General features: G+C 49.6%; 2 protein-coding genes across 4 annotated transcripts in view; one reads left to right on the top strand and one right to left on the bottom strand.

Moving 5' to 3' along the window:
* TESK1 (testis associated actin remodelling kinase 1) overlaps positions 1–7,077 on the top strand; it is a 29,464-nt gene extending 22,387 nt beyond the window's left edge. Inside the window, exons 8-10 of the mRNA XM_080973490.1 lie at positions 3,076–3,165; positions 4,183–4,330; positions 5,114–7,077. Coding sequence (XP_080829616.1) covers positions 3,076–3,165; positions 4,183–4,330; positions 5,114–6,057 — 1,182 coding nt within the window. The 3' untranslated portion in view covers positions 6,058–7,077. The remainder of the gene's footprint in view (positions 1–3,075; positions 3,166–4,182; positions 4,331–5,113) is intronic.
* A 3,130-nt stretch (positions 7,078–10,207) lies between these two features.
* On the bottom strand, positions 10,208–24,922 carry LOC308458713 (B-cell differentiation antigen CD72-like). Of its 3 annotated transcripts, none has more exons than XM_080973626.1 (9): positions 24,556–24,922; positions 24,369–24,469; positions 20,776–20,842; positions 20,049–20,138; positions 19,495–19,800; positions 17,540–17,721; positions 14,476–14,591; positions 12,082–12,223; positions 10,208–10,677 (listed from the first exon to the last, which is right to left on the bottom strand). In XM_080973626.1, the coding sequence occupies exons 1-8, from the start codon at positions 24,623–24,625 to the stop codon at positions 12,085–12,087; spliced, it is 1,071 nt and encodes a 356-aa protein (XP_080829752.1). In that variant the 5' UTR covers positions 24,626–24,922; the 3' UTR covers positions 10,208–10,677; positions 12,082–12,084. The 3 variants fall into 3 exon arrangements, with proteins under 3 accessions (XP_080829752.1, XP_080829754.1, XP_080829753.1); XM_080973628.1 differs by having other exon boundaries at positions 20,776–20,870; positions 24,368–24,469; positions 24,691–24,911; XM_080973627.1 differs by lacking the exon at positions 20,776–20,842 and having other exon boundaries at positions 24,368–24,469; positions 24,556–24,919.
* Between the last annotated feature and the right edge of the window lie 1,723 nt (positions 24,923–26,645).

The raw sequence follows: 26,645 nt of genomic DNA, 5'->3' as shown, positions 1-26,645 counted from the left end.
GTCCTAATAATAGGTTGCCCTGGAAGGCGGCCTCTGGGTTGGGCGTTTCCGGAATGACAGCTCCGTGACCCAGAACCTCTCCTGGTGCCCAGATGGAGAGGAGCTTCTGCCTGGCCGTGCCGGGCAAGAGAAAGGGGCTGGGGGGGAGGAAGCCCTTGCTGTGGTAGCCCCCTCCCCACCTCTAATTCCACAGCAGCCTTGACTTCAAGGTGAAGAAGACAGGAGGGCCGCAAAGAGACCCCCTGGGTTTTCTTCAAGACTTTTTCTCCTTTTTGCTTCCTGAAATTTGTTCTGATTGTGCAGATAAAATATCCCGGAGAGAATTCGGCAGGATGTGTTGCTAGTGGGCGAAAACAGTCCAGATCCAAGGATCCCCGGGGGTGCACCGTGTTGTAAACAAAATCTGCTCTTTCCCCTTATGGGGTATCCAAGAGCCCATATAGAGTCCTTAAGTGGGTTCCCTATTGGTAGGAGAAAATAACAGAGGCCAAGCAGAGAATATTGAGAAGCAAAGCAGCCAGTAAGCCTGATCTTTATTGATCTGTTGCAACAGGGTCCCCACGAAGGGAGGGAGGAGAGAACACAGAACAATGGGTTCCAAAATGACTCCCAGGCTGCGCACCTGGTCCTTCAGGGGCACAGTTACCCCATTCAGGACCAGGGAGTCTTCCACACACCCCGCCCCGTCCCCCCAAAACAGGTCTTCTGTCTTGTCATCTAATTTTAGAGTGTCAGCCCCCCACTCTTGATGATTGTTTGAATGTTGCCTGTGGACGGCATTGTGCAGATAATACTCCATCCCCAGAACTGCCCCATCATCCCAGAAAGATGCCTGCTCCTTGCAATAAAGGCTGCTGTCCTTCCGCCTCTGCCAGGCTAAGTGCTTCCTCTTTTGGAGGGGGGCGTGGAGAGAGGGGCTGGTCCACCCTCTGGCCCTGCGGAGAAGGCCCTGCTTGCCCCCTCGTGGCCGGGGGCTGCGTTGCACAGATCTCTCTCTCTCTCTCTCTCTCTCTCTCTCTCTCTCTCTCTCTAGGCAGGATGAGCACAGAGCCGAATTAGTTTCCTCCCCTCACCAATACTTGTGACCCTGCCATCATTTTTGGCTGGGTCTGCACTGACCACTTAGCTCAGCTTCTCCAAATGCATGTCATGTTTGGGTCAAGCAGAGAGGGCGACAGAGGCTCATGAATTGATTTTAGAATGTATTTCAATTAATTGATTGTGATTTTATGTAAACTCTTTTATTTTACAGTTGTTATCCGCTCTGAGCCCGGCTTTGGCGGGGGAGGGCGGAATATAAATAAAATATTATTATTATTATTATTATTATTATTATTATTATTATTATTATTATCGGTCTCCAGCAGGCTCTCGGGCAGTGGTGGCAAAACCTTTAGAGATCGAGTGCCCAAACTGCAACCCAAACCCACTTATTTTTCACAAAGTGCCAACACAGCAATTTACCGTATTTTTCTGTGTTGTTGAGCTATTTTGGGGTAAGGAAGGTCATAAGAACTTAAGGAGAGATGGCTGGATCAGGCCAAGGGACCCACCTAGTCCAAATGCCTGTGCAAAACCAGCAAGCGGGATTCGAACACAAGAGCCCTCTTCTCCCCTCCTGGGGTTTCCACTGACTGGGGCACAAAAGCATTGCTGGCTCCAACCGCAGAGGCCGAGTCCAGCCCTCCTGGCTAGTAGCCATTGCTAGCTCTCTCCTTCTCCATAAATTTGTCTAGTCCTCTTTTCAAAGCCACCCAGCTTCCAGTGGCAGTGAGTTCCAGAGTTTAAGTATGTACTGGCTAAAGAAAGACTTTCTTTTCTCTGTCCTGAATCTCCCAATGTTCAGCTTCCTTGACTGTCCACAAGTTCTAGGGTGGAAGGAGAAACTCTTCATTTTCTCCATGTCATGGCTATTATTATTTTTAAAAAAACTTCTATCATGTCACCTGTTGATCTTTTCTCTAAACTAAAAAATTCCCAAACGCTCAACCTTCCCTTTAGGGGAGTCTCTCCACCCCCTGGAAAATTCTGGTGGCCCTTTTCTGATCCCTTTGCAACCCAGAAATACCCTTTTTCGGAAGAGGCATTCAGAACCAGACACAGCCTTCCTGATGTGGCTGCAGATTTGTATAACGGCATTATGACATCGACAGTCTTCTTCTCGATTCTTTCCCTAGTGATGTTAACAGAAAAATCCGAGGGCTCCCTTGGACAAAAACAAAGACACCAACCAGGATAACTTGGAGCAAAACAGCAGCCTGTAGGCTTGGCCTTTATTGAACTGTTGCAACAGGGTGCTCCCCTCACCTGCAGGAGAGAGGAGGGACCCAGAAAAATGGTGTGCAAGGCCTTATAAAGACTTTTGAAATTCCCCTCCTGTAGATCAAGACCACCCCCAGAAACATCATACATACATCACAGAAAGGAGGGGTTGAGGGAGGGGTGGTGGTGGTAACCTGAGTGTCCTGTCACCTGGCTGGTTCCCCCTTTCCCCCTCCCCATGAGTACTGTCCAGGTGACAGAGGGGAGTTTGCAGTTTCCTGCCCCCAGAGGGAAGAGCTGATTATTGTCCTTTGTTCCAGTCTGTGCTGAATTCACTCCCATATGCAAGTTCTTTGTGATCTTGATGGTCTTCTGTCTAGGACCATCAGGGTTGGTATAGCAACTGGGCAGGGCTCCTGTGGATGTGCAGGTATGCGCAAGGGATTATGGCTGGCCTGTATCAAACCTTTCCCATTTTGTAGTCCTTCCTTCATGGAGTAAAATAAAAGTGGAACAGTGCAAATCCGATGTATGGTTGATTTTCTATGAATTTATAACAGAAGCGTGGCGTATGTAGTGTGTGAGTGTGAGTGTGAGTGAAGTTTGTACAAACTGAATGATTTGGGGGGGGGGGGTTTCCTGCCACAGTGATCCCTAGCATGGGCCATTTTCTGCAATTTAATCTTTCTTGGTTTTAAATATTGAATCCATTCACCACAAAAAGAACTGCAGTTTAAACTTTATTGATTTTAAATATTGGGAACTGGCCTTTCTCGCGGCCGAACTCACCTCCCTCTCCCTTCTTCCCTGCAGGACTTTGGGCTGGATGTGGCCGCTTTCTGCAACCTGGTGGGAGCCGACTGCCCTGCAACATTCCTCCAGCTGGCCTTCCACTGCTGCAGCGTAAGACCCACCCCCCATCACACCCCCACCTCCAGACCTGAAGGAGCCTTCAGGCTGCCAGACCCACCTGCCAGAAGGGAGCCTCTTTGCCCCGCCTGGCCCTATACGCCTGCGAGAGAATCAGCCCTGGCTGGGTGTGGTGGTTTTGCAGGGGCTGGAGGGGGGCAAATCCTGAGGAATACAGAGTCCCAGCCCCAGCCATGACCACGAATGCATATCACTGGCCTTGAGAGCAGCTTTTGGGTTCAATTTAAAGGAAGCTTTCTTGGCTACTTCCCTCCCTTGAGAGTCCTCTGCTTCACAAATTTGTCTGACCTCCTTTTAAAGCCATGCAGCTTGGTGGCTATTCTAGCCTACGGTGGCAGGGAGTTCCACCGTTTAGCTACATGTCACCCAAAGAACTACCGTATTTGTTGTTGTATAAGATGATGCTTTTTGCTTAAAAGGGGGGGGGGGCAAAAATTGGGTGTCATCTTGTATACAGATAGTGAATGTGTGTGGGGGGGTGATTAATGGCAGAAGCAAGCAGGAGATTGGCAGGGGCGATGGGGCGGGTGTTTGGCGGCTGTGGCCAGGCGGGCAGGCAATTGGCAGCTGCGGTGAGGTGTGCGATCAGCAGTGCGGGGCAGGTGGGGGAGCAATTGGCAGAAGTGACCTCCCCCACGTCCCCCAAAAGTTGAACAACTTAATTTTGGGTTAAAATAAATAGGCGTCGTCTTATACATGGAAAAATACAGTACTTCCCTTTAGGGGGGACTGAAGTCGGTGAGAACTGCGTACCATGCCCAGAAATCTGTCCTGCTCCCAGTCTGCCTCCCCCTGAGGCAGGCTGGACCCCCCACTTTCTGTCCCACAGACCCCCCTGGTTCCTGGCCAAGGCGACCTTTTTGTCTGCCGGGGAGGCAGCAGCCCACCAAGCCCCACCCCACCCACAAAGCCTTGGGGCTTTGTTTTGCAAGTGCCCCTCCCCACAAATGGGGGGGTGTGTGTCTTCTGCTGAGCTTCTCCCCTCCCTAGATGGAGCCCACCTCGAGGCCCTCCTTCCTGGAGATCACGCAGCGCCTGGAGGGCATCTTGAAGCAGCAGCTGGCAGCCAGAGACGCCCAAGACGCCCTGCAGAGCGACAGGACCAGCACCCCGGGGAGCCCGGCACTCTCCCTCCGTGGTAACCCTTCCCAGTTTGGCTTTTGATTCCTGTGTCACAGCGGGTTGGACTAGATGACCTCTGGGTCCCTTCCAGCCCTGCAATTCTTTTTTTTTTTTTTTTAAGATAATCTTTATTAATTTTTTAGTTACATACTGTACATTACATTTTACATTTGTACTTGCTCCTAAGAGCTGACTTTCCTCCTTCCTTCTTCTGGCTTTTTTATGTCGTCTTTAACTTTTCGCATTGTCTTCAGCTCGGCAATGCTATGGTTCTAAGTGCACAGCCTGTTTGGGACAAAGGCATTGGACTCTAAACAACAGCTTAAAAAGTATTCCTTCTGCCAACTGCCTTGCCTTGAAAGTGGCATGTAATATATTTTTTTGCAAATTAGTATTCTATTTATTCATTACATTCATACATCACCTTTTCCTCCAAGGAGTTCAAAGTGGTTTGCATGTTCCTCCTTTGCAACCAGCTTGAGAAGTAAGTTGGGCTAAGCGCCAGGGCCTGCCTGCCAAGGTCAGTTTCCTAGCTGAGTAGGGATCTGAACCCTGGGCTCTCCCAGCTCCTAGTCCAGCACTCTAACCACTGGGCAACACTGTAGTGTCGTGGTAACGCCACGCCTGCTCCAAAGGACTCCTGCCCTCCTGAGTGATGTGGGTCCAAGCGACGGCCCTCACTTGGTCATAGAATCAGAGAACGGCAGAGCTGGAGGGAACCTAAAGGTCACCTAGTCATCATGCTTTGAGGTCTGCCTCTGGGCGACCCCCTGACCACCCTTTTCTCCCTCTGTTCCAGACAAAGCCGCCCAGGACCCCCTGCTGCCCGCCATGCCGCCCAGCCTGCTGGACCAGCCTCCCGTGCCCCCGGACCAGCGCCTCTCGCGCAGCCAGTCGGACATGGTGCCGCCCAGGGCGCCCCAGGACACCCCGCAGCGGGTCAACCCCTTCTCCCAGCGCCACGACCTCCAGGGCGGCCGCATCAAGCTCTTTGACACGCCCAGCAAGTCGCTGATCTCGCTGACCTTCGACCTGCCGCCCCCCTCGCCCTTCCCGCCGGGCACGCCCGTCACCCCGGAGCCGGCCGTGGAGGCCCACTGCGACTTCTCCGAGCCGGCCGCCCTGGCCCGCAGGTGCCGCTCGCTGCCCGCCTCCCCGGAGATGCCCCGCCGGGGGGGTCCTCGTCCCCCCCAGCCCCTCCTGTCCCTGGACTGCAGCAGCCTGGAGCGCCCCCTCCGCTCCCCTCCCTCCGGCGAGCTCATGGACACCAGTCCCGACAGCCCCCCCAGCGCCCTCCCTGCGGAGCCGGCCGCCCCCCTGGCGCCCTCCGTGGCCAACGGCAGCTTCATCCGCACGGCCGTCTCTGGGATGCAGCCCTGGCCCTCCAACGGGCTGCTCTTGAACAACAACAGCAAGCCCCCCAGCTGGGGAGGGGGCTTCTCGGAGCTGAGCGTGCCCCCGCCCGGCTCGGGGCCCCCGCTGGAGCACGCGGGGTCGGCCCTGGCCCTGAGCGGAGGGGGCAGCGTGGGGGTGCTGGAGCAGGAGGAGGTGCTCAGCTGCCCCGCCTGCTGCCTGGGGCCCTTTGGCTTCAGCTTCGCCTCCGTCTGCCACCGGCCCCCCGCCAGCGCCCCCGCCTACCAGAACCTCAACTGCGAAGCCAAGAGCCTCCTGTGCCAGGAGAGGCACCACAAGGGCCCGGTTCTGGCAGAGCCCAGCCTCAAGCTGCCCGAAGCACAGTCCTAAGGCGGGACACACAGAGGGCCCCCCTGAGCCCAGCGGGGCGAAAGGGGGGCTGCGGACCCACGACAGACCCTTTGGGCGGCCTCAGGGCGCCGCAGCGCGTTGAAGGTGGCATAGCCGGTGCCAGCGCTCGGCCGGCTCTCAGGGCCTGGCGAAGCGGAGGAGCCTGTGGGGCCATGTTTTGGGGGGGCGGGAGGTTAAGATTCCACCCTGTGGCCTTTTGTAGCAAAGGGGCTTCCCGGTGCCTGAAACCCCCCTCCCCAGCCCTGGCAGGAGCTGTGGGAAGGAAGGGGGGTCCCTTCCCATGAGCCAGGCGGAAGTGCAATAAGGTGGCCGCCCCAGGGACCCCCGTGCGGTTGGACAGGGGAGGGGGGCCACACACCAGCATCCAAGAGACCCCCCCAAGGTTTCTTTCTGGGTGGGGGGCTTTGCCCACCCCAGTGCAGTGCCTCCCTCTGCAAACCCAGGCCTGGTGAGACCTCCTGGTGTGGGCTGCAAATAGTGGCCTGGGGACCAGGGGGTCTTGCCCCCCCAATAATACTTGCCCTGCTTGTTTGGGGGGGGGATGACAGAGGAGAAAGAGACTCTAAGGACTGGGGGGCGGGGTCAGGAGACAGAAATGGGGGGGCAGGAAAGTGTGCTTGTTTGTGTGTCACATTTGGGGACTAGGAAACTGGGAGACACAAGTTTGGACCTGCAATGTTGTGGGGGGGCTCAGCCTCCCCCCTGGGTGCTCCTGAGCTGTACGAGTGTTGGAGGGGGGAAGGCGGGTGGGGGGGAGTTGGGGGGGGGAACTGGCTTCTGTTCCCAGCACTTCTCTCCTGCCCATGTGCAATAATGATGAGTACTGATTTCTGGCTGCATCTCCCCCCCCCCCCGCGAGGCTCAGCGCCCCCCCCCTCCGGCCCCCCTATACTCAGTGCCCTGGTGGGATGCAGCTGCATTTTTAATAACGACAAATGCTGCTTTATGTATTCAGCTTATTTAAAGTGTTGGAGAAATAAAACATGACGACGGTCGAAACGGCCTGGTTTTTGCCCAAAGCGTCCTGGGATCTGGCCGGTCAGGGGGCTTCAGCAGGGGGCTGGGTCTTTGGCTTGGTCTGCATCTTCCTTTTTTGCTTTAGAGAAAAGGCGAGGAAGAAGCAGCGCAATAGGAGTTTATAAACTCCGCATGGCGTGTGAGAGTGGAGAGAGAAAGTTTGCCTCCCTCTCTCATAACACGGGACACACAGAGAAGCTGGATGTTGGAAGGTCCTGTGTGAGTGTCTGGAGCATAGCTAAAATAAAAAATTCCTTCCAGTAGCACCTTAAAGACCAACTAAGTTAGTTCTACTGGAAGGAATTTTTTATTTTGACTATGGCAGACCAACACGGCTACCTATCTGTAACTGGAGCATAGCTGTCAACCGTCCCTTATTTGGCGGGAAAGTCCCTTATCCCAGTGCCGTGTCCCACTGCTGTCCCTTATTGATGATGTCCCTTAAATTTCCCGGGTTTCAAAGGAAGCAGCTCCTCTCCCTCCCTCCCTGCCGACTGGGGGGTGGAGCTTGCATGCCTTGTGCCAATCAAATCGGCCGTGTTGCCTGGGGACTCGCCTTTGCTCAGCGCTTCCCAGCGGAGAGGTGATGGTGGTTTTCCTTGCTGCATCCCCTTTGCCGGGTTGCTGCGCTGTGGGAACCACTGCTTGAGGCTTTGTTTGGCTGCTGGCTGGGCTTTCTGCCTTTGGCTCGGAGGGGCTCAGAAGTTGAACATACCTGTCCTAGGAAAAGCCCTTATTTTGGCTGCTGATCCCTTATTTCCAAGGCTGCTGGTCCCTTATTTTCAAATCTGTAAGTTGACAGCTATGGTCTGGAGGTGGTTGGAGGATGGATGGCAGCTGACAGATTGAGGTTGAATCCTGACAAGACAGAAGTACTGTTTTGGGGGGACAGGAGACGGGTGGGTATGGAGGACTCCCTGGTCCTGAATGGGGCAACTGTGCCCCTGAAGGACCAGGTGCGCAGCCTGGGAGTTATTTTGGACTCACAGCTGTCCATGGAGGCGCAGGTCAGTTCTTTGTCCAGGGTGGCTGTCTACCAGCTCCATCTGGTACACAGGATGAGACCCTCCCTGCCTGTGGACTGTCTGGCCAGAGTGGTGCATGCTCTGGTTATCTCCCTCTTGGACTACCGCAATGCGCTCTACGTGGGGCTCCCTTTGAAGGTGACCCGGAAACTACAACTAATCCAGAATGCAGCAGCTAGACTGGGGACTGGGAGTGGCCGCCGAGACCACATAACACCGGTCTTGAAAGACCTCTCCCAGTACGTTTGGCTCCCAGTACGTTTCCGAGCACAATTCAAAGTGTTGGTGCTGAACTTTAAAGCCCTAAACTACCTCGGCCCAGTATACCTGAAGGAGCGTCTCCACCCCCATCGTTCTGCCCGGACGCTGAGGGCCAGCGCTGAGGGCCTTCGGGCAGTTCCCTCGTTTCGGGAAACCAAGTTACAGGGCAGAGGGCCTTCTCGGTGGTGGCAAATGCAATCCCTTCAGATGTCAAAGAAATGAACAACTATCTGACTTTTAGAAGATAACTGAAGGCAGCCCTGTTTAGGGAAGCTTTTAATGACTGATGGTTTAATGTACCGTATTTTTTGCACCATAACACTCACTTTTTTCCTCCTAGAAAGTAAGGGGAAATGTCTGTGCGTGTTATGGAGGGAATGCCTACGGATGGTGGTGGGGATCTGCTGCAGTCGTGAGCAGAGGATCCATGGTTCCCCTTCCTTCCCTCCTCCGTGGCTCGCTTTGAAACAGCAAAGCGGGAGAAGAGCTGCTGAGTGGGGAGGAGAGAGGGACAGAGAGCCTGCTTGCTTTAAAGAAGCAAAGCGGGAGAGGAGAGGAGTGTAAGCGGCTCCTGTCCGGTTGGCTCCTTTAAAGCAAACAGGCTCTCTGTCCCTCTCTCCTTCCCACTCAGCTCGCTAAATAGCAGCAAAGTTTTTCAGCTCGCTAAGCCGGGGATGAGGGGGGAGGAGGGAGAAAAGCAGAGCCTGCTTGCTTTAAAGGAGCAAAGCGGGAGAGGAGCCTTCTCCCCTTATACCCCTCTTCTTCATTATTAGCAGCATCCTTCTCCACCCACCCCACGCATGCTCCTTGTCCCTTGAGTGCTTTTCCTTCCCTCCCCACTTAAAACGTGGTTACAAAGCACGGATCCACATGGATCCTCAGGATTTTTGCACTGGGTCACCCCAAATTCACCATCAGATCACATAGCATGTCCATGGCTACATCTTGCACCAAAAAAATCACGCACCCACTGTTGCCTGGGGCTGCAGTAGTGCAAAAACGTGGTTACAAAGCATGGATCCACATGGATCCTCAGGATTTTTGCATTGAGCTACTCCAAACTCACTGTCAGATCACATGTCTGTGGCCACAGCATGAACCACAAAAATCATACACCCACTGTTTCGTTTAGAATATTTTTTTCTTGTTTTCCTCCTCTAAAAACTACGTGCATGTTATGGTCTGGTGCGTGTTATAGAGCGAAAAATACGGTATTTTTAATCGTTTGTTGGAAGCCGTCCAGAGTGGCTGGGGAAACCCAGCCAGATGGGCAGGGGTATGAATAAATTATTATTATTATTATTATTATTTCCAGGACAGGCAAAATAAAGCCCTTCTTCATGCAGTGCAGGGTTAATACTGTGGAACTCCCTCCCACAGGAGGCAGAGACGGCCACCAGGTGTGAGCAGGCTGGTCCAGTGTCCCAATGTCAAGGCCTGTGTTAAGATTAGGGCTCTTCAAGGAATTTTGCTGCCCGAGGATGAGATGGCACCTCATTCCATGCCCAAGATCTGATGGGACCAACAGCTGGATTGGACTTTGGTGTTTCCTGTGGGGCCACATCCTTTCCTGCACCTGACGGCAGCATGCGAAGAGGCTCAGGCCTGGCAGCTCACACAAGCCGGCCCAATCCAGACACACACACCCATCCGCAGCCCAAGGTGGCTGCCTCTCTTGGCCTTGCAAACGTGATGGTGATGCTGCCAAGGAGCGTGAACAAGGGATGCCCCTCCCCATGTGGACAGGTGAGCCTGTTGGGAATCTCAGGTGAGATCCCCACACGGTGGAAGTTGCTCCCAGTACCAGGCACCATGCAGCAGCCGAGAAAGTTTCAGACAGTTTACTGTTGCAGAAGATAAGGCTCCGTCAGACAGTTCCAAATGTTGATACAGCTTGCAGGCTTTTGCAGATACAGATACAACTACAAGTACAAATGATCTCCGTTGCTCCAAGTTGAGCCATTCGAGACATAGCATTGGGCAAGCAACACAAATAACAGACAGACAGACAGACAGACAGACTAACTGCAGACTCACAGACTGACACTCCTGAGCTGACATGCATGAATTACAAATATAGTTGGGGCACTGGGCTGCTATCATAGCAACTGGCTTGGCTGACCTTGCACCTGGGATTAGCTCATCCATGGGGAGATTTACATTCATGAAGGAAAGTGACCCCTTCTCATGTCCAGTTGTTCCAGCAGAACTCTGAGGCCAGAGCAGCTCCAGAAGCACCGTCCACCAGTTCAAGTCCTGAGACGTCCCGATTTGTGCGGCTAAGACCTGCAGTGATCTGCAAATTCCAAGCATTAAATGGATGCCCATGAGGAACATTTCCTGGGTGGCTAGCTAAACAAACAACAACGGACCCCAACACAATATTAGAAATACATTAATGAGAAGAACAAAATGGGTTTTCTGTGGCTTGACGTTTGTTCCCGTTCAGCAGTAAACAGCGGGTTTTCCCAGAAAAAGCAGCAGGAGGAAAAGAAGCAAAAATCCCCACCCTCTGGACCCGTGACTTGAATATTGTGGGACAAACATCATTACCATCATCATCATTTTATTATTTATACCCTGCCCATCTGGCTGGGTTTCCCCAGCCACTCTGGGCGGCTCCCAACAGAACACTAAAAACAGAATAAAACTTCAAATATTAAAAACTTCCCTAAACAGGGCTGCCTTTAGATGTCTTCTAAAAGTCAAAACAAAATAAAAAAATTCCTTCCAGTAGCACCCTAGAGACCAACTAAGTTTGTTCTTGGTATGAGCTTTCGTGTGCATGCACACTTCTTCAGATACACTGAAACAGAAGTTGCCAGACCCTTATATAGAGTGAGAGGGTGGGGAGGGATATTACTCGGAAGTGTAGTGGGAGATGGGTGATTGACTCAATGGGCATGGTAAACTTCTTGACCACTGGTCTTACAGGAAAAAGCAAGCGGTGAGATGGCCAAAAACAGCTATATCATGTTTAACGAGATGAGAATCCAATGTCTCTATTCAGACCAGGTCTCTCAGTTCTTTATTTCCTTGACATCTGATGGGAAGTGTGGGGGGGGGGGCTGAGTTGCAGGAACCAAAGAGTAGGAATAAATGCAAATGGTAAAAATTAGAAAGAAGCCCCCCAAGGATCGGGGATTAGGACCTGTGGTTTCTAGCTTGTTCATAACTGATCCAAAGTTAGCAGTGAGGTGACCAAGTCTGCTAATGACACAAAGCTGTTCAGGTTGTTGAAAGAGCTGTGAAGAGCGGCAAGGAGACCTGTCCAAACTGCGCGAATGGGAGGGGAAATGGCGAACGCCATTCAGTGCCAGCCAGGGTCAAGTGATGCACTTTGAGGCAGAAAATTTTGATTTCATGTACAAGCTGGTGGTTGTCTGAACTGGAAGCGATGGACCAGGAGTGAGACCTTGGGGTCACAGCAGAGAGCTTGTTGAAGATGCAGACCAAGTGTGCTGTGGCCGCGAAAAAGGCAAAATCTCTGCCGGGGGCCATTAGGAAAGGAATTGAAAACGAAACTGCTAATGTCATGAAACTGCCATGATACAAATCTGGTGCAGTGACTGAATGTGGAACGCAGTTGTAGTTGCCACACCTGAAAACGGATATTGCTGAGGTGGAAAAGGTTCAGAAAACAGCAGCCAAAATGACCGAGGGGCTGGAGCAACTCTGCCTCCCCTAATTCATCTCTTACCTCTCAAGCAGGAAATGGTTGCTCAGGGCTGGCTGGCTTCTCACAAATGTACGGATGTGGCGTTTCTTCAATATCTACTGAGATGATTCCACTCTTCAGTGTTCCAAACAGAATATACGATCTGTGATTAAATGTTTTACTTCTGAAAAGTTCAAAAAGCAATTTATGAAAGAACTCAAGGGACAAAATCCACCCTAGTTCTCTCTCTCTGCACAATGGGCTGCTCCCTCTACTGTTAGCGGCACCCAAATCTCCAGGGCTGGTTGTAACCTCACATGGGCAACCGACTGCAGAAATCTACAGCTGTAGAAACGTACATTGCAATTTATTGTGGAGAAGTGGCAGGTGAGAAACGAGTTGGGGGTCCCTAAGCTGCTGCATGCACATGCTAAAGGAAAATCCTTGGGCTCAAACAAAGACACCAGCCAGGAGTGTAGAAGCAAAACAGGAGCCTGCAGGCCTGGTCTTTAATCAAAGGCTGTTGCAACAGGACTCCCACCCCCACATGGGAGAAGCAGGAAGAAGCCCTGAACAAAGGGATGCTTCCTTTTTTATAAGTTTTCCCTTTCTCCTCTGGGGAAACATCATGCATCCATCATAGATACATCATATATATGTCACAAACAGGGAGGGGTCTCTGGTAGAAACCGGACCCAGAACCCAGGTGTGCCCGCCCTTATATAGACATTTGAAATTGCCCGCCGTGGAGTCCAAGACCACCCCCAGAAACATCATACATACATCACAGAAAGTGCGGTCTACAACAGAAATCTGAGTGCCTTGTTTATCTCCTGTCATTGTTTATCTCCTGTCTGGCAGGTTACCTGTTAATGCTTACTTGACTGGATTTCCTGGGGAGCCTGGCCAGTCTTTTGTAATGATAAATACTTGGTTCCTGAGCCAGGTCACAGGCTCACACCCTATTCATATCTTAAATGTGCCCTTAAGACAGGATTTGTGAGGAAAGAGACAATGGTGAGATTTCCCACTTTGACCTTGCAGAGAAATAATTGAGGTCAATTTGTTCAGGACTTTTTTCTGTGGGGTTTTCAGACATGTGGTTTATATATTTATGTACGTGTTTGCTTGGTACACTTATGAACATTTAACATATATCTAAGATCTCAAAATTCCTATCACAGGGGTGTATGATGTCTGCTGGAGAGCAACACCCCCCAACACAAACACCCACCAAATGCCTTGCTGGATCTAAGTCCGCCTGCTGTTCTCAGAGTGGCCAGGCAGGCACCTCTTGGGAATCCACCAGGCAGCACCTGAGGGCAGCCTTTCCCTGCTCAGGCTCCCCGGCCCCTGGGATTCAGAGGGGAAGCTGCCTCTGTCCTCCTCCTGCCCAGCTCAGACCCAGTTCTGGACAGGGAGTCTTCAGAGGACAAACCCGACACCCCACAGACCAGGGAACTTGGGGATCAGGCAGAATCCCATGGAACAGGTCTGGAATTTCTATGGCAGATATCGTGCCACAATCTGAAAAGTCTGGGCTGAGAATTTACAGTTGCCTGGCTGGGAGTTTCTGTGCATTTCCTGAGCTGGGAAAGACAGGGTGCACCCTCAGCTTTCGGCATCACAGAATCCCAAAATTAGAAGGCAGGGAGGAACACAGAAGGGGAGGCCTCCTGGTCTAAACAGGGAAAGGGCTCCTTGTATACAGATTGAAATACTTGTGGGGGGGGGGACTTCTCTGTTCCAGTTCAAACGGGGAGGAAAGTGGATGATAAGAGCTAGATGATGCTGAGATGTGCACAGCAGGTGGAGCCAGAGGCAGGCAAGGGAAACAAAGGCTCCTCTGGTCCCCATCCTCCTCCCTGCAGAGTCATGCAAGGGCCACATTGAGACTCAGGAGGAGGAGGAGGGCCAGCCAGTGGGTCTGGCTGAGGGGTCTGGGGCAACCTCTCCCCTGCCTCCCTGGATCTTGGATTCCCCTTGAGATTGACCTTGGGCTGTTTTGGACCTGGAGGGAGACTGATACCCTACTGAAAGTGATGGCAGAATTAACTCAGGTCTGTTCCTTCTGATGGCTCTGCTTTGATCAAAGCTGAGTTGGATACAGCCCTCTGTTTTCAAAAATGTGCTCCTGTAATTCGTCTCACTTGCTTTGCATTGCCTGCTTCTTTTGCCAAAGTTTATGATCCTTTTTCTTCTCTGACGGGGTCTTTGTGCCCTTCACAGCTTCCTCAATTTCGCTTGTTGACCACCCTGCCACCCTCTTGGCCCTGATGGTTCTTTTCCTGAGAGGCTGTGGAAATTCTGCCTGAGCTATTGTGCTTTTGCCTTCTGGGGCGGGGGGGGGGGGGGTTGGGGGGTTGGATCCTTCCTATCCTGTAGTCATCCAATAGGACCAGGCGGTAGCAAAAGGACCTTCTCTGGTGTACTTACCCTTCATAGGGGGTGCCATCAACCCAAGTGAAAACCCAATCTTTCTTCTTTGTAGACCATGTTCTTTTCAGAACATGTGGTCCAATCCAGTATTCATTTGGCTGCTGAGTAGGAGTCTAGGAGCAAAAAGAGTGTTTTTAGCTAATCAGTGGAGTCAGAATTGTGATGGATGAGTGAGTTATTTGGACAGCAGGCTGTAAGTATCCCTGAAGGAGAGCCCTCCCATCAGATGTCAAGGAAATAAACAACTACCTGACTTTTAGAAGACATCTGAAGGCAGCCCTGTTTAGGGAAGTTTTTATTTTTTTATTTTTTAAATGATATTTATTAAGATTTTCAAAAATACAGAAAGTAAGGATTAAAGTACATTCAAAGCCTTATTTTCATAGATCCACTTTCCGGGACTCCCCCCTTCCCCCACCCCTACCATATTCCTCTTTCATATTGTTGGCTCCACAAGCTCTCAGTTCTAATTGAAACTTAATTTGTTTAGACCATTATTCGAATTTAAAATTTATACACTCCTCATCAATACCCTTAATAAAAGACAAAAGTTCTCTCCCAGGGCCCACCCCATTTTCATTCCACAATTTCCCTTTTTTTAATGATAAGGACACCCCACACAATAGAAATATAAGAAATAAGAAATAAAAAATATAATAGATGAAAAAGAGCCAATTCAGAAAAAAGAAGTTGACAAGCCTTTGGATTTTAGTTCTCCCCCCCCGTCCCCGGTTTAATTTCCCCCTGACCACCAAACCATGTTATCCGCCTGGAATTCTTAAAGTCCATAAATCACCTATTTCCCCCAACTCCTTGCTGGCTTTTTCTTTTTATAGTTATTTTTTAAGACACTTAACTTCAAATCTTTAATAAAACTCCCCCCATTGTTCTTTCCAAGTTGTAGTCCAATTTCCTCTTGTTCCGCTGCTGAAACGTTCTAATTCAGAAGCTTAGTAACTCTGCAGGGATTATTGTTATTCAGGAACAAAAACTTGCGTTCAGTCCCTTCCTTTCTTCAATAGAAAATTCTATTGTCTCCTTTAGCTGAACACCCTGTAGACAAAATATTATTTCCGTTTTGCAGCTTTCCCAGAAGATAACCAGTCCTGTAAAATTCCAATGGTATTTTTCCACTTACAACCATCTTTGTAATGTCCCGAAACTCCTCTAGGGGGATTGTTGTAACTTTGTTTTCTCTAGTCCAAAAGTCCGATTGTTATCCATGTTTTCGCCATTTTGTATCCAAGTTTTAACGAGTTATAGCAAATTGTAACAAATTTAACCAGCAAAGTTCTCATAATAAAATCCTCTCTACTTTCCGACTTTGACAGCTACTTTGACAGCTGTCAAAATCTCCGACTCTTTTCACCAGGCTCTCTCTTCAATCACCCCGGTTCCCAGGGGGGGGGGGGGTTACGTTTCTTCTCCCTCAATTCTTCCTCCAGCACAGTTCTTGTAGTTCCCCATCGTGGAATTCTTAGTTTTTGTCAGCAATACAAATCTTTTTGGACCTTGGTTTCCCCATCCTTGTTTTGGAAGGTTTACAGTAGGGAGGGGGACTGACTTCCTTTTTGGATCCCCCCCCGCTCGTGTCCAATCCGAAAAAAAAATAAATTCTTTTTTTTCTCCTTTTGAACCCGGTTTCCAAATTACTCACGGGTTGTTGTTAAGAAGTCCGAATTTTCAATTGAAGAAGTCAGCGCTCTCCGCCGGATGGCATGCGGCTGCGCTCGGCAGGGATAGCAGAGGACTCAAAGCACCACGCTTCTCCCCGGCACCCGATCCGTAGCCTTTAAAAAGGCTCCTTCACGAGTCGGGAGGGCGCTAGCGGTGCCAGCCGAGTCTCCATGTCCACGGCCTCCGTGGCCGTGGTTTTTAAGGGTCCCCGCATCGCCGGTGCGGTAGGACCCAGCCCCTGCCGAGCAGGCTCCCTCCGGAGCTCGGAGGGAGTCCGCCATTCGGCGATGGCGCCAACCCGGAAGTCCTGTTTAGGGAAGTTTTTAATGTTTGAAGTTTTATTCTGTTTTTAATGCGCTGTTGAAAGCTGACCAGAGTGGCTGGGGAAACCCAGCCAGATGGACGGGGGTATAGAATTAATAATAATAATAATAATAATAATAATAATAATAATATTATTATTATTATTATTATTATTATTATTATTCCTGGGGTCCTAAGGAGCTGCTGTTTCCCCTCCCCTTGACTGCATTTGTCCTGCTCTCATTTCATTTTCTAGTCTCTGAGACTTCCCTTCCCCTTCCTTTCTTCCTATCAGCCAAAATGCCTCTTTCCTCAAGTGTGGCTTAAACCCTGCTCACTTTGGCAGCTTTACATTCAAGGTCCTTCCTGATTCAGGGTTGGGTTTTCACTGAAAGGCTGGCTAAAATGGAGGAGGAAACCTTTGCTTAGCTGTCCCTTGCAGGGACGTTGTGAGGTCAGGTGGAGCCAAACGGGTTCCCCACCCCTACTGCTGAATATCCTTTCTCGTAGACCCCTGGACATGCTCTGCAGGTGGCGGGGGGGGGGCTATCCCTAGGAGCTCCCCCTGGTCCACTTTGCCCATCATCAGAGCAAGTTGTGGGTAATGGCTGACTATGAATGAGCAGCAGGCCGGATCATTCCTCCTTCATTGCTCCCTTGGAGGAGCAACAGGAGAGGAAGCCAAGCTGAGCGCAATGTCTGGACCGGACTCTCCATTTGCCAGCTGATTAGGGTTTCTTCAGGGCAGGTGAAACATAACTGTCTTTGTTCAGAAGCAACTGTTTGTTCACAGCAAGCCAGGAACCATTGCTCACAGCCGTGTGTGAACTGGGCCACGCTGCACATTGCTCGCTCCCTGTGTTCTCATTGCTTCCACTTGTGTGATTTTGACTTCCCCTTCTATGGTTTGGGTCCCCAGCAGTGTGAAATCAGTGGGTTTCATTTTGGGTGGAACTGGAGAATAACCTGCTTCTGGGTTTCTCTTACTGGCCAGTAAGGCTTGACTCTGGACTTGACGTCCCCTCCTCACCCTCCACCCCCTTGCATTATGTTGGAGCTGCTTGTACCCTACAGTTATTACCTCCTCATCCCTTGCTATTACACCATCCCATAATTCCCTTGCGCTCCAGGGCTTTAAAATAAGCAGCTGAGATGATCTGGCTTGGCAGGCTTCTTTGCTGTTTCTCCAGCTCTTGCTTTCTGATGAAGGTGAAACCCACAGGCATTTCCACCTGAAGATCTTCCATCCATGGGGACAGCAGCCTGGGGGAGAGAAGGTCAAGGGAGCAGCTTTCAGCTTCTGAGCGGCTGGGACTGGCAGGTGGCCTCAGGCTGGCAGCCAAGACCTGGTGGGACACAGACTTGTCCTGCCAATCTGCTGAGAGTCCAGGGTATCACCATTTGGGGGGTGAGATTCATAATAAACAACTATCTGACTTTTAGAAGACATCTGAAGGCAGCCTTGTTTAGGGATTTTTTAAATGTTTGATGTTTTATCACTGCTTATTATTATTATTATTATTATTATTATTCTGTTGGGAGCCACCCAGAGTGGGTGGGGTATAAATATTTTATTGTTGTTGTTGTTATTAATATTATTATTAGCATCCTGGCAGATTCCAATTTGGCGCTCTTCAGCAACAAATCTTATTTGTTGCTTTGCAGAAGAGAATCTGTGCTAGGTCCAGTTCATGCAATATTATAGAGCAGCAATGTCCAACCGGTTGACTGCGATAGACAGGTAGATTGCCGGAGTGTTCCAGGTTGATTGCAGGAGCCAAGAAAGTGACCCCCTGTTGCTCCTTGGCGCTTGCGACGCACCCCGCCCCTGGTGCTACATCCCATCGTTGCTTCTGATGCTGCTTAGAAATGTTGTGTTCCCTCCCCTCAGCAGAGTGCAGGGAATGAGGGAGGGCAGCGGACTATAGGACAAGTGTTTTAATTCAATCCTTCCCCAAAAAATTTCAACAACTAATGCCAACTCTGGTTTGTCCCCCTGAAAAAGCTCAACAACTATGGGCAATGCCAATGGGCAGATCACTGCCAGTTTTATTATACTGGGAGTAGATTGCAGTCTCTATAGAGCTGGACGTGCCTGGTATAGAGAACGAGTGATGATTGGTGGTGCATGGTGGCTGCTGGGCACAAAAAGCAACATGTGACCTGGGAGATGCGCCCCAGAGGCTGTGCGAGAGTTTCAGTTTCATTTTGTATGTTCCTGGGATGCGGTGAGTGGATCACACGGAGCGCAGAGATGGGGCCCGAGGTTGTGGCACAGTTGCCATAGAGTGGCATCAACAGAGCCCCCTCCCAGCCCATCAACAGGCCGCACCCCTGAAATAAATGCTCATCTGTCTAAGCAATGAACAGGGTCAGGGCTCCCCCAGCCCCCCATGCGGGATGTGATACATAGGTAGCAGTCAAGTACAACATTCCTCGTTTTCCTAGAGTGGACATGCAAGGGGATGTTTGGTCCAGACAGTCGGAACTTCCTGTTTCCTCCTGGCTGAGACATACTTCCTTTTGCAAGTGACTAGAGATGGGCGTGACCTTACCTGACCAGGTAACAAAAGGACAACGCACGCAGCTCTCTCTCTCTCTCTCTCTCTCTCTCTCTCTCTCTCTCTCTCTCTGACTTCCTCCATTGTTGGAGCAGCTTTTTAGCTAGAAATGTCCTGTTGGCTTTCAGCCGACAGAGGACAGTGGGATTATCCCCATATGGGATAGACTCACATGTATATTTTTGTAACTAAGTCTGCCTTCAGGGATCCATCTGTGAACTGATAATGTGAGTAAACTTCTTATATATACGTGTTTATGGCATGTTTATTCTTTTAAGAGGGATCTAAGGGAACTTACCAGGAACCTAACAGTGAGAGGCTTACACAAGCCTGCAACCAGCTACCTGCTGTGCGTTTAAAGGGGGAATGTAAAACTCTGCCAAGTAAAGGAACTTGCTAGTGCAAGTGAGGAAGGATATTAACAAACAATATATCCTCTCCTGCCTCCCTGAACATTCCCACACCACAGACCTACCCATCTGCTGGCAAGAGGTGGCTTCGCCCAGCGCTCTCTCGACTTGCTCCTTCTCCCACTTCAGATGCGTCAGGTTGCGGTCTGCTTGCCTCACTTGGTCTCCCAGCTGCCGCTGTGTCCTGTTCCCATCCCTCCAGCTCTCTTCCAGGGCCTTCTGGGTGAGACGGAGATCTCTTTCAGCCTTGCGGAGCAGCTCCTGAGAACCGGACAGGCTCTCCTCCAAGGTGCCGAGTCTCTGGGCCAGGAGGTTGCTCTGCGCCGCGTGGTTTTGGGATTCCCACTGGAGCTGCTGGGAGACCTGCCCATCTGCAGAGGAGAAGGGGGGAGGGACACCAGGCTGGGCTCTTCCCCACCAAGAGCAGCCAAAGCAGCTGGTCTCCCTTGATGGTGTTTTCCCAGGGGACCACCCCCCGCAAGGTGGGCCTCATAAACTACATTATTCAAATGCACCTTTTCATGCCCAGAGCCCAGGGCAGAGAGGGCAAGCTGTGAGCCAACTGTGATCCCTCCCCTGCCCAATTGACTGGCTTTTCCCAGGGTGATAGACTACTCACATCGGACCCCCAGTCCTATGGCGGTGGCGAGAAGGAAGAGGCAGGTGGCCAACAATGCCAGGATGGCATACCAGGTCCGACGGTCTGACTCTGCAAGAGAAACTCACTGGGATCAGCTGGGGGTTCTTCCTGACTGCTTTTAGCCCCAAAGCTGCCTGGTTCCAGTTGGGAAATGACCACTTGCCCCATGTCCCTGTAACAGCTGGCGCTCCGAGGCATGTTCAGGACTGTGTGTCTGTGCTGCGCATGGGAAGGAGGCAAGAAGGTGCACTCGTGCAGGGATGGATCCTGCCTTCAGTGCCCCTCACTGTGAAGGCCTTCCTGAAAATGTTGAATGAATAGTTGCCGAGGAGTGAGCATGCTTTGAAATGGGCGCAGCCAAGCCTCATCCTCTGGGGAGTTTGGCCCATCCAGTCATTGTTCTCTAGTAAAAGTGGGAACTGGGAAGAGAATTAGCTGAGTGGCGGGACAGCTGCTCTGCATGCAGAAGGTGCCAGGATCAGTCCCTGGTGGCATCTCCAGGGAGGGATGGGAGAGGCCCCAGTCTGAAACCGTGGAGGGCTGCTGCCAGCCCGTGGAGACAATGCTGGGCTGGGTTCCCAAACACTCTGTGCTCCAAAACGCTCTGATTCTTGCTTGTATGGAAGATGTCTGGAATCTAGATCCCAAGTAGGAAAATGATTAGTCTCAGAATACAGCTCTCCCCCTAAAAGGCAGCGATCCCCACCTCTCAAGCATCCATGATGATAACTCCAGTCTTTCCCCTCCATCTCCTCGGCTGTCTTCACATTGCCCAGGGAGGAGAAGACTTGGTGGTGCAGACTGAATGTTGGAAGCAAAGGGAGAGGGAAAGATAAAGGCCCGGATTCCACGAACCCGACACTGAGGCGCAAGGGTTCCAGCGACTGTATTGGGATCCCCCCCCCTCGCCTCTCCCTGGGCTCCCCAAATCAGCTCTGGGTGGTCAAGAGAATCCCCAGGACAACATGCAAAGGGAGGAGAGCAGGGAGAGTTGTTCAGTCTGGCAAGCAGAAATGCTTGTGCTGGTGGAACGACCAGAAGAGCAGGACTCTGGTCTCTGAAGGATCCTTGATGGATGGTAATGCTGTCACTGGATGTGGAGGACAAGGGGCTGCAAGGAGGACTTCAGCCTGGGGCCTGTGGATTTAATGGTGGTTAGATACCTGGCACAATACTCAGACTGCCTTACTTTGCAAGGTCCTTCTAAGCAAAACTCTGAATGCTGAAAGTCACATGCATGTGGAATATTATTGCTTGGCTTATTATTCATTTTTTGAGCCGACAAAACCAGCTGGGCAGAGGGGTGTTTTAATGGTGTTACCTGTCTAGAAGACAAGGCAGGTCAGAAATCTATTGAGATAAATACCCCTTTCATCATCTTGAACTTGTATTTTAAGTTTCTCAGATAAATTGAGAACCTTTCTTATCTCTGCCGTTTTCTTACTTCTGCAAAACACCAGAATGAGTCATATTTGCTTGATAAAAAAAGTTCCACTTACAGTAAATAAGGAAAATAAAATGCAGACTTTGCATCTTAAATGTCAGTGGTCTCAAGACGTGCTGATTTGCTAAGCAAAGTGGCCCTTGGTGGAAAGGGAAACTGGCTTGGGCGACTCCAGGCACTCTGTTGGTTGAGTATTTACTCGCACCAAACTTAGGTGAACTTATTTATTCAGCATTTGTTCTGCATTGTTTGTGACTGCTTGCCCTTAGTCATTTGTTCACACCACACTTTTCAATGCGTTTCCCCATCACTTTCCAAACCAAGAAAACTCAGGTTCTTGCAGGTTGTACAGGATTTCTTTCCCTTTTAAAGTCTGATCCTTAAAAAAAATGGATTTGCTGCAGTTGGGTGTCAGAGTCCCGTAATCTGTGCAAACCTAAATGTCACCTGCAAATCAGTGGCAACCTGGAGGGCTCCTTTGCTCACTTGTTTACGTAGAAGAGTTCTGTAAAGCAGGGCGCTTCAGAATAGCACAATATTGCATAAAACCAGTCATCATCCTGAAACAACCTGCTCCCCCCCCTCCTGCAACATGTGGAATAAAATGTGGCCCCTACTTTTAAAGCTGAAGTTTCGCACTCCCAGATTTGGAATTATATTTTGAAGCTGCCTGCCTGTGTCGGATAAAAGACTGGATACTGCTGGAAAAGACACAGCTGCTAGATTTGGAGGATCCTGATGTCAAACATGGCTGGCATGCTTGTATCTGGTATGGCAAAGCAGGAATACGTAAAAGCTTTGCCAACCATGTTATTAGAAAAAACTTAATTAGGGTGTGGGGGAAAATACAATAAAATAAAATAGAAAACAAAACGCCGAGGTGGTTATCCCCAATAGAAGCTGAGGCAAGGAAATATAATAATATGAGTGGTAACTGGGGTACCTATAATGATTTGTTATACTTTTCAGGAGAAGAAAAAATGAAGAGATTAAAGAATTTGTTTCAGACTAGCTAAACTATCATCAAATCACTTAAAAATGTAAGGTGAATAAAAAATGGGGATTTGCAGAAAAACCATCACAATTGGAAAAAGAAATATTAAGATCTAGAGTTTAAAAATTTTCCTCAAATATATAGGATATTATTAGATTGGGAAACTAAATAAAAAATTGTGAAATCATCTGTGATCAAATGGGCACAAGATGTGGGCCACAATATTGATCTGAACCTGTGGGAACATTTGTAGAAAATAAATTTAAATTTAAACTGCTAGTTTAAACTGTTTAAAAATGATCCACAGGTGGTACTTGATGCCAAGTAAACAAGCTAAAATGTTTAGAACTAAAAGTGGCCTATGCTAGAAATGTAAAGAAACAATTGGCACATTTTATCACTCATGGTGGTTTTGTAGAATAATAAAATAATTATGGGAGGTGGTTTGTAACGAATTTAAGAAAATGTTTAAAAGAACTTTTCCTAAAAATCCAGAAGCTTTCCTTCTGGGAATAATAACAATATGGTTGTTTAGTCGTTTAGTCGTGTCCGACTCTTCGTGACCCCCTGGACCAGAGCACGCCAGGCCCTCCTGTCTTCCACTGCCTCCCACAGTTTGGTCAAACTCATGCTGGTAGCTTCGAGAACACTGTCCAACCATCTGGTCCTCTGTCGTCCCCTTCTCCTTGTGCCCTCCATCTTTCCCAACATCAGGGTCTTTTCCAGGGAGTCTTCTCTTCTCAGGAGGTAGCCAAAGTCTTGGAGCCTCAGCTTCAGGACCTGTCCTTCCAGTGAGCACTCAGTGGAATAACAATATAAATCCCCCCAAAATCAAGCTACTCTACGGATGTGACTACAGCTGCCCAAATTCTGGTAGCATGAAAGTGGAGAACAGATGCAGTACCATCAAGAGAAGAATATATAGAACTTGCCAGCACGACAGATTAAGAAGTAAAGACCCTATGAATTTATAAGGGAACTGGACATTATATATAGAATACATGGAAAAACATTTTAACAAGAAAATAAGTGCAACAGACTGAAAAAAGAATGCTCAGCAATGGATGTGACAAAGTGGGACTGTAAGGCAATGGAAATAATTTAGTAGAAGAAGAAAACGCAGTCAAAAAGACAACAGAAAGGAGGCCAGAGAAAGAGTGGACAGGGAGTTAAAATTAAGGTTTATAAACTGGAGGGATAAGTTATGTTGTTATCATTATTAACAAATTATAATATATTATTTACAAATAGAAAATTGTCCAGGAGACCTTATAGACCAACTAAGCTTGTTCTGGTGTAAGCTTTTCATGAGCATGCACACTTCTTCAGGTTATTTTTATTTCGACTGCATCAGACCAACACGGCTACCTACCTGAATCTATTATTATTTACATTATTATTATTTTCCTCCCCCTTACTATTATGGGTCTGACTTTAACATATTATGCATTGATGATATGATAAAACAGAAAAGCAAATAATAATAATAATAATAATAATAATAATAATAATAATAATAATAAAAAATAATAATAAATCATCACTAAGTAGGCAGCGTAGATAGACACCATCCTATGCCCCCCATGCTTTTTAGGGAGCCCATGGCAAAATAATAAATGTTAAAATGTTAAAATGGTTGGTTGGTAAAATAAGAAAAGTATTAGGACATGATTTGTGAGGCCCTCTCCCCCAAGGTTTTGACTGCCTGGGGGCCTAAACAAGGTTTAATCCAGCACTGGTGAGGAGCCTCCATTTGGTGGAGGAGAACAAGCATCTCCAGAGCCCCCCCCCCCCCGCCTTCCCTCCCCTCCTTCCTTCTCTGGCATCCTCCTCCTAGTGGGGAGGGTACCAGAGACTCACCTCTTGCATCTTCCAGTTCCCTGGGGGTCTCCTCTTCCTCTTCCTCCTCTTGCCCCCTGGGCCCCTGGATGTTCTCATAGGTGAGCTCCCCATCATTTGGCTCTGGAAGACAAGGTAGTGTGAGGAACAGGTGGTGACATGGGGTGGGGGGAGCTGGGGGGGGAGATCTGGGCTGGCTGCGCCTCTACCTTCCTCCTGGCTCTCCCTTCGAGGGACCTTCGCAAATCTCAGGTCAGCGTAAGTCACACCCTGAGACATCCTGGGAGCTCCAGCCCTGCCCTGAGATGCCCCTGGGGTGGGGGAAGCAGTTGCCTGAGCCTCACATGCTCTGAGCGGGGAGAGTGGGGCTGGGGCTGGTCCCTGGGAGCAGGTGGGACCCACGGAGCATCAGATCCAGACTCCTGCTGCCCCCGCTCTGTCAGGTGGGGTCTGGAAGGGAACGCCCTCCCCGGTCCCCAGAGGGCAGGCGCCTGATGTGCTCGCCATCTGTCCCTGCAGAGCAAAGCATGTGCCATGTGCTCAGTGTGGCGCCACAGCTCACTGGTTAAGTTTAGACCTCGTGCGCATGAATGAGGATGTGGGTTCATTTCCTTCCTCTTCTACAGTACAGCCATTCAAGCAGACTGCTCTAGAACAACTCTGGTGAATGTTCCTGCCACAGCAGAGGCAGGAGTATGAGCTGCCGTATTTTTCCATGTATAAGACTATCCCCCCCCCCCCAATTTTTGAAGTTTAAAATAAGGGGTCGTCTTATACACAGATAGTGCATTGCGCATTTTCTTAATTTTGAACCTCCCAAAATAATTATACACTGGGGTGTGTTATACACGGGAAAATACGGTATATACAAAATATTAATCGAGGGAGAATTTGGCCATCTTACGGCCACAAAATGAACTTTCAAGTACTGTAATAATCTTTATTGAAATTTTTTTAATGGAAGGCACTTTTGGGGCTTTTAAAACAGTTTTGGTCCAATGAAGGGAATCCTTTTGAAACTCTTACTTAGGTTGGATATTTCCCCCTTGCGAATATCCCACATGATCCCAGGGGCAACATCAACCTGTGGGAGGGGATGTGGGGAGACTGGATCTTACAAATGTATGTGGTAGTTTTGCAATTCCGCTTACCCATTCTGGGTTTTGGTATTTAAAGAATTGAGTTTAATCTTGCTGCCTGCCATTCCAGCCTCCAAGCAGTGGGAGATTCCAGGGGTTCCTGGTGCTCACCCAGGGTCCGGTTTCCTCACAAAGAGCCACGCAATGGTGCACTGCCTTGGGCTTGAACATTGAGCATGGGCAATAGCCCCGGCTGAAAAGCTGATGTGCTAGAATCATGCAAACAAAGAAATTCTAGCACCCATCTTTTCTATGATGTGTGGTAACCATTTTTGGATTACAATCATACCTCATGTTACGTTTGCTTCATGTTACGTTTTTTCAGGTTGCATCCCGTGGCGACCCAGAAGTACCGGAAAGGGTTACTTCCGTGTTTCACCGCTCACACATGCGCACAAGTGCTAAATCACGCTTCGCGCATGTGCACAAGCGCCAAATTGCACCGTGCACCTGTGCAGATACGGTACTTCAGCTTGTGCTCTTTTCATGTTGCGAATGGGCCTCCAGAACAGATCCTGCTTGCAACCAGAGGTACTACTGTATATGTGTCAAAAAGATTGTGTTTATAACCCTCCCCCCAAGATTTCATGGTCAAATGTGGAAAGAACTGCAGAAATCTGATAGGTCTAAGCAACATGGTTGACGGCCTGTGAGTGATGTTGTCTTTGTATATGGGGAAAATGAATATTACTAAATATTTCCCCCAGAGAGGGAGTTCCAGAGTTTGGGCACCACCTCTGCATCAGCCAGCACAGCTGAGGTTGTTTTTTTGGTGGGGGAGAGGACCCAACAGCACATACCTGGGATTTGCTTTCCTTGGCATGAAAGTCCTTGGAGTTGGTAGGCATTTTCTCCGATAGAATTCTTTCTTCTTATTATTATTTCCATGCACACATGCAAGCTGAGCCTCAGGTGGAAGGGGTCTCTCAGCCCTAGCCCACAGGGCAGGGCAGTGGCCTCGGCCGCCCAAGGCAAGCAAGCCATCGGGGGGGGGGGGGAGCTTCTACAGCAAACTTTTTTCAAAGAGGGCCAGACTTGATGAAGTGAAGGGCCCTGAGGGCCAATCCTTTTTTAAGGATTGAAGTTGTTAAGCTTTTTTTACCCCAAAGTTGTTGAGCTTTTTCTAGGGTTGTTGGGGTATTTTTTTAGGATTTTACCTA

This window comes from Podarcis pityusensis (assembly GCF_964106645.2).
Source record: "Podarcis pityusensis genome assembly, chromosome: 11".
Classification (NCBI taxonomy): domain Eukaryota; kingdom Metazoa; phylum Chordata; class Lepidosauria; order Squamata; family Lacertidae; genus Podarcis; species Podarcis pityusensis.
This window is presented reverse-complemented; position numbering and strand designations above follow the sequence as displayed.

What these genes read in the sequence shown, in the direction of transcription:
- LOC308458713 (XM_080973626.1), bottom strand. Translation starts at nt 24,625, where the DNA reads ATGTCTCAGGGTGTGACTTACGCTGACCTGAGATTTGCGAAGGTCCCT. An exon ending in TCATCATGGATGCTTGAGAG is followed by an intron (nt 20,139 to 20,775) that starts GTGGGGATCGCT and finishes TTTCTCTTGCAG; the next exon opens with AGTCAGACCGTCGGACCTGG. An exon ending in CACCTCTTGCCAGCAGATGG is followed by an intron (nt 17,722 to 19,494) that starts GTAGGTCTGTGG and finishes TCTCTCCCCCAG; the next exon opens with GCTGCTGTCCCCATGGATGG.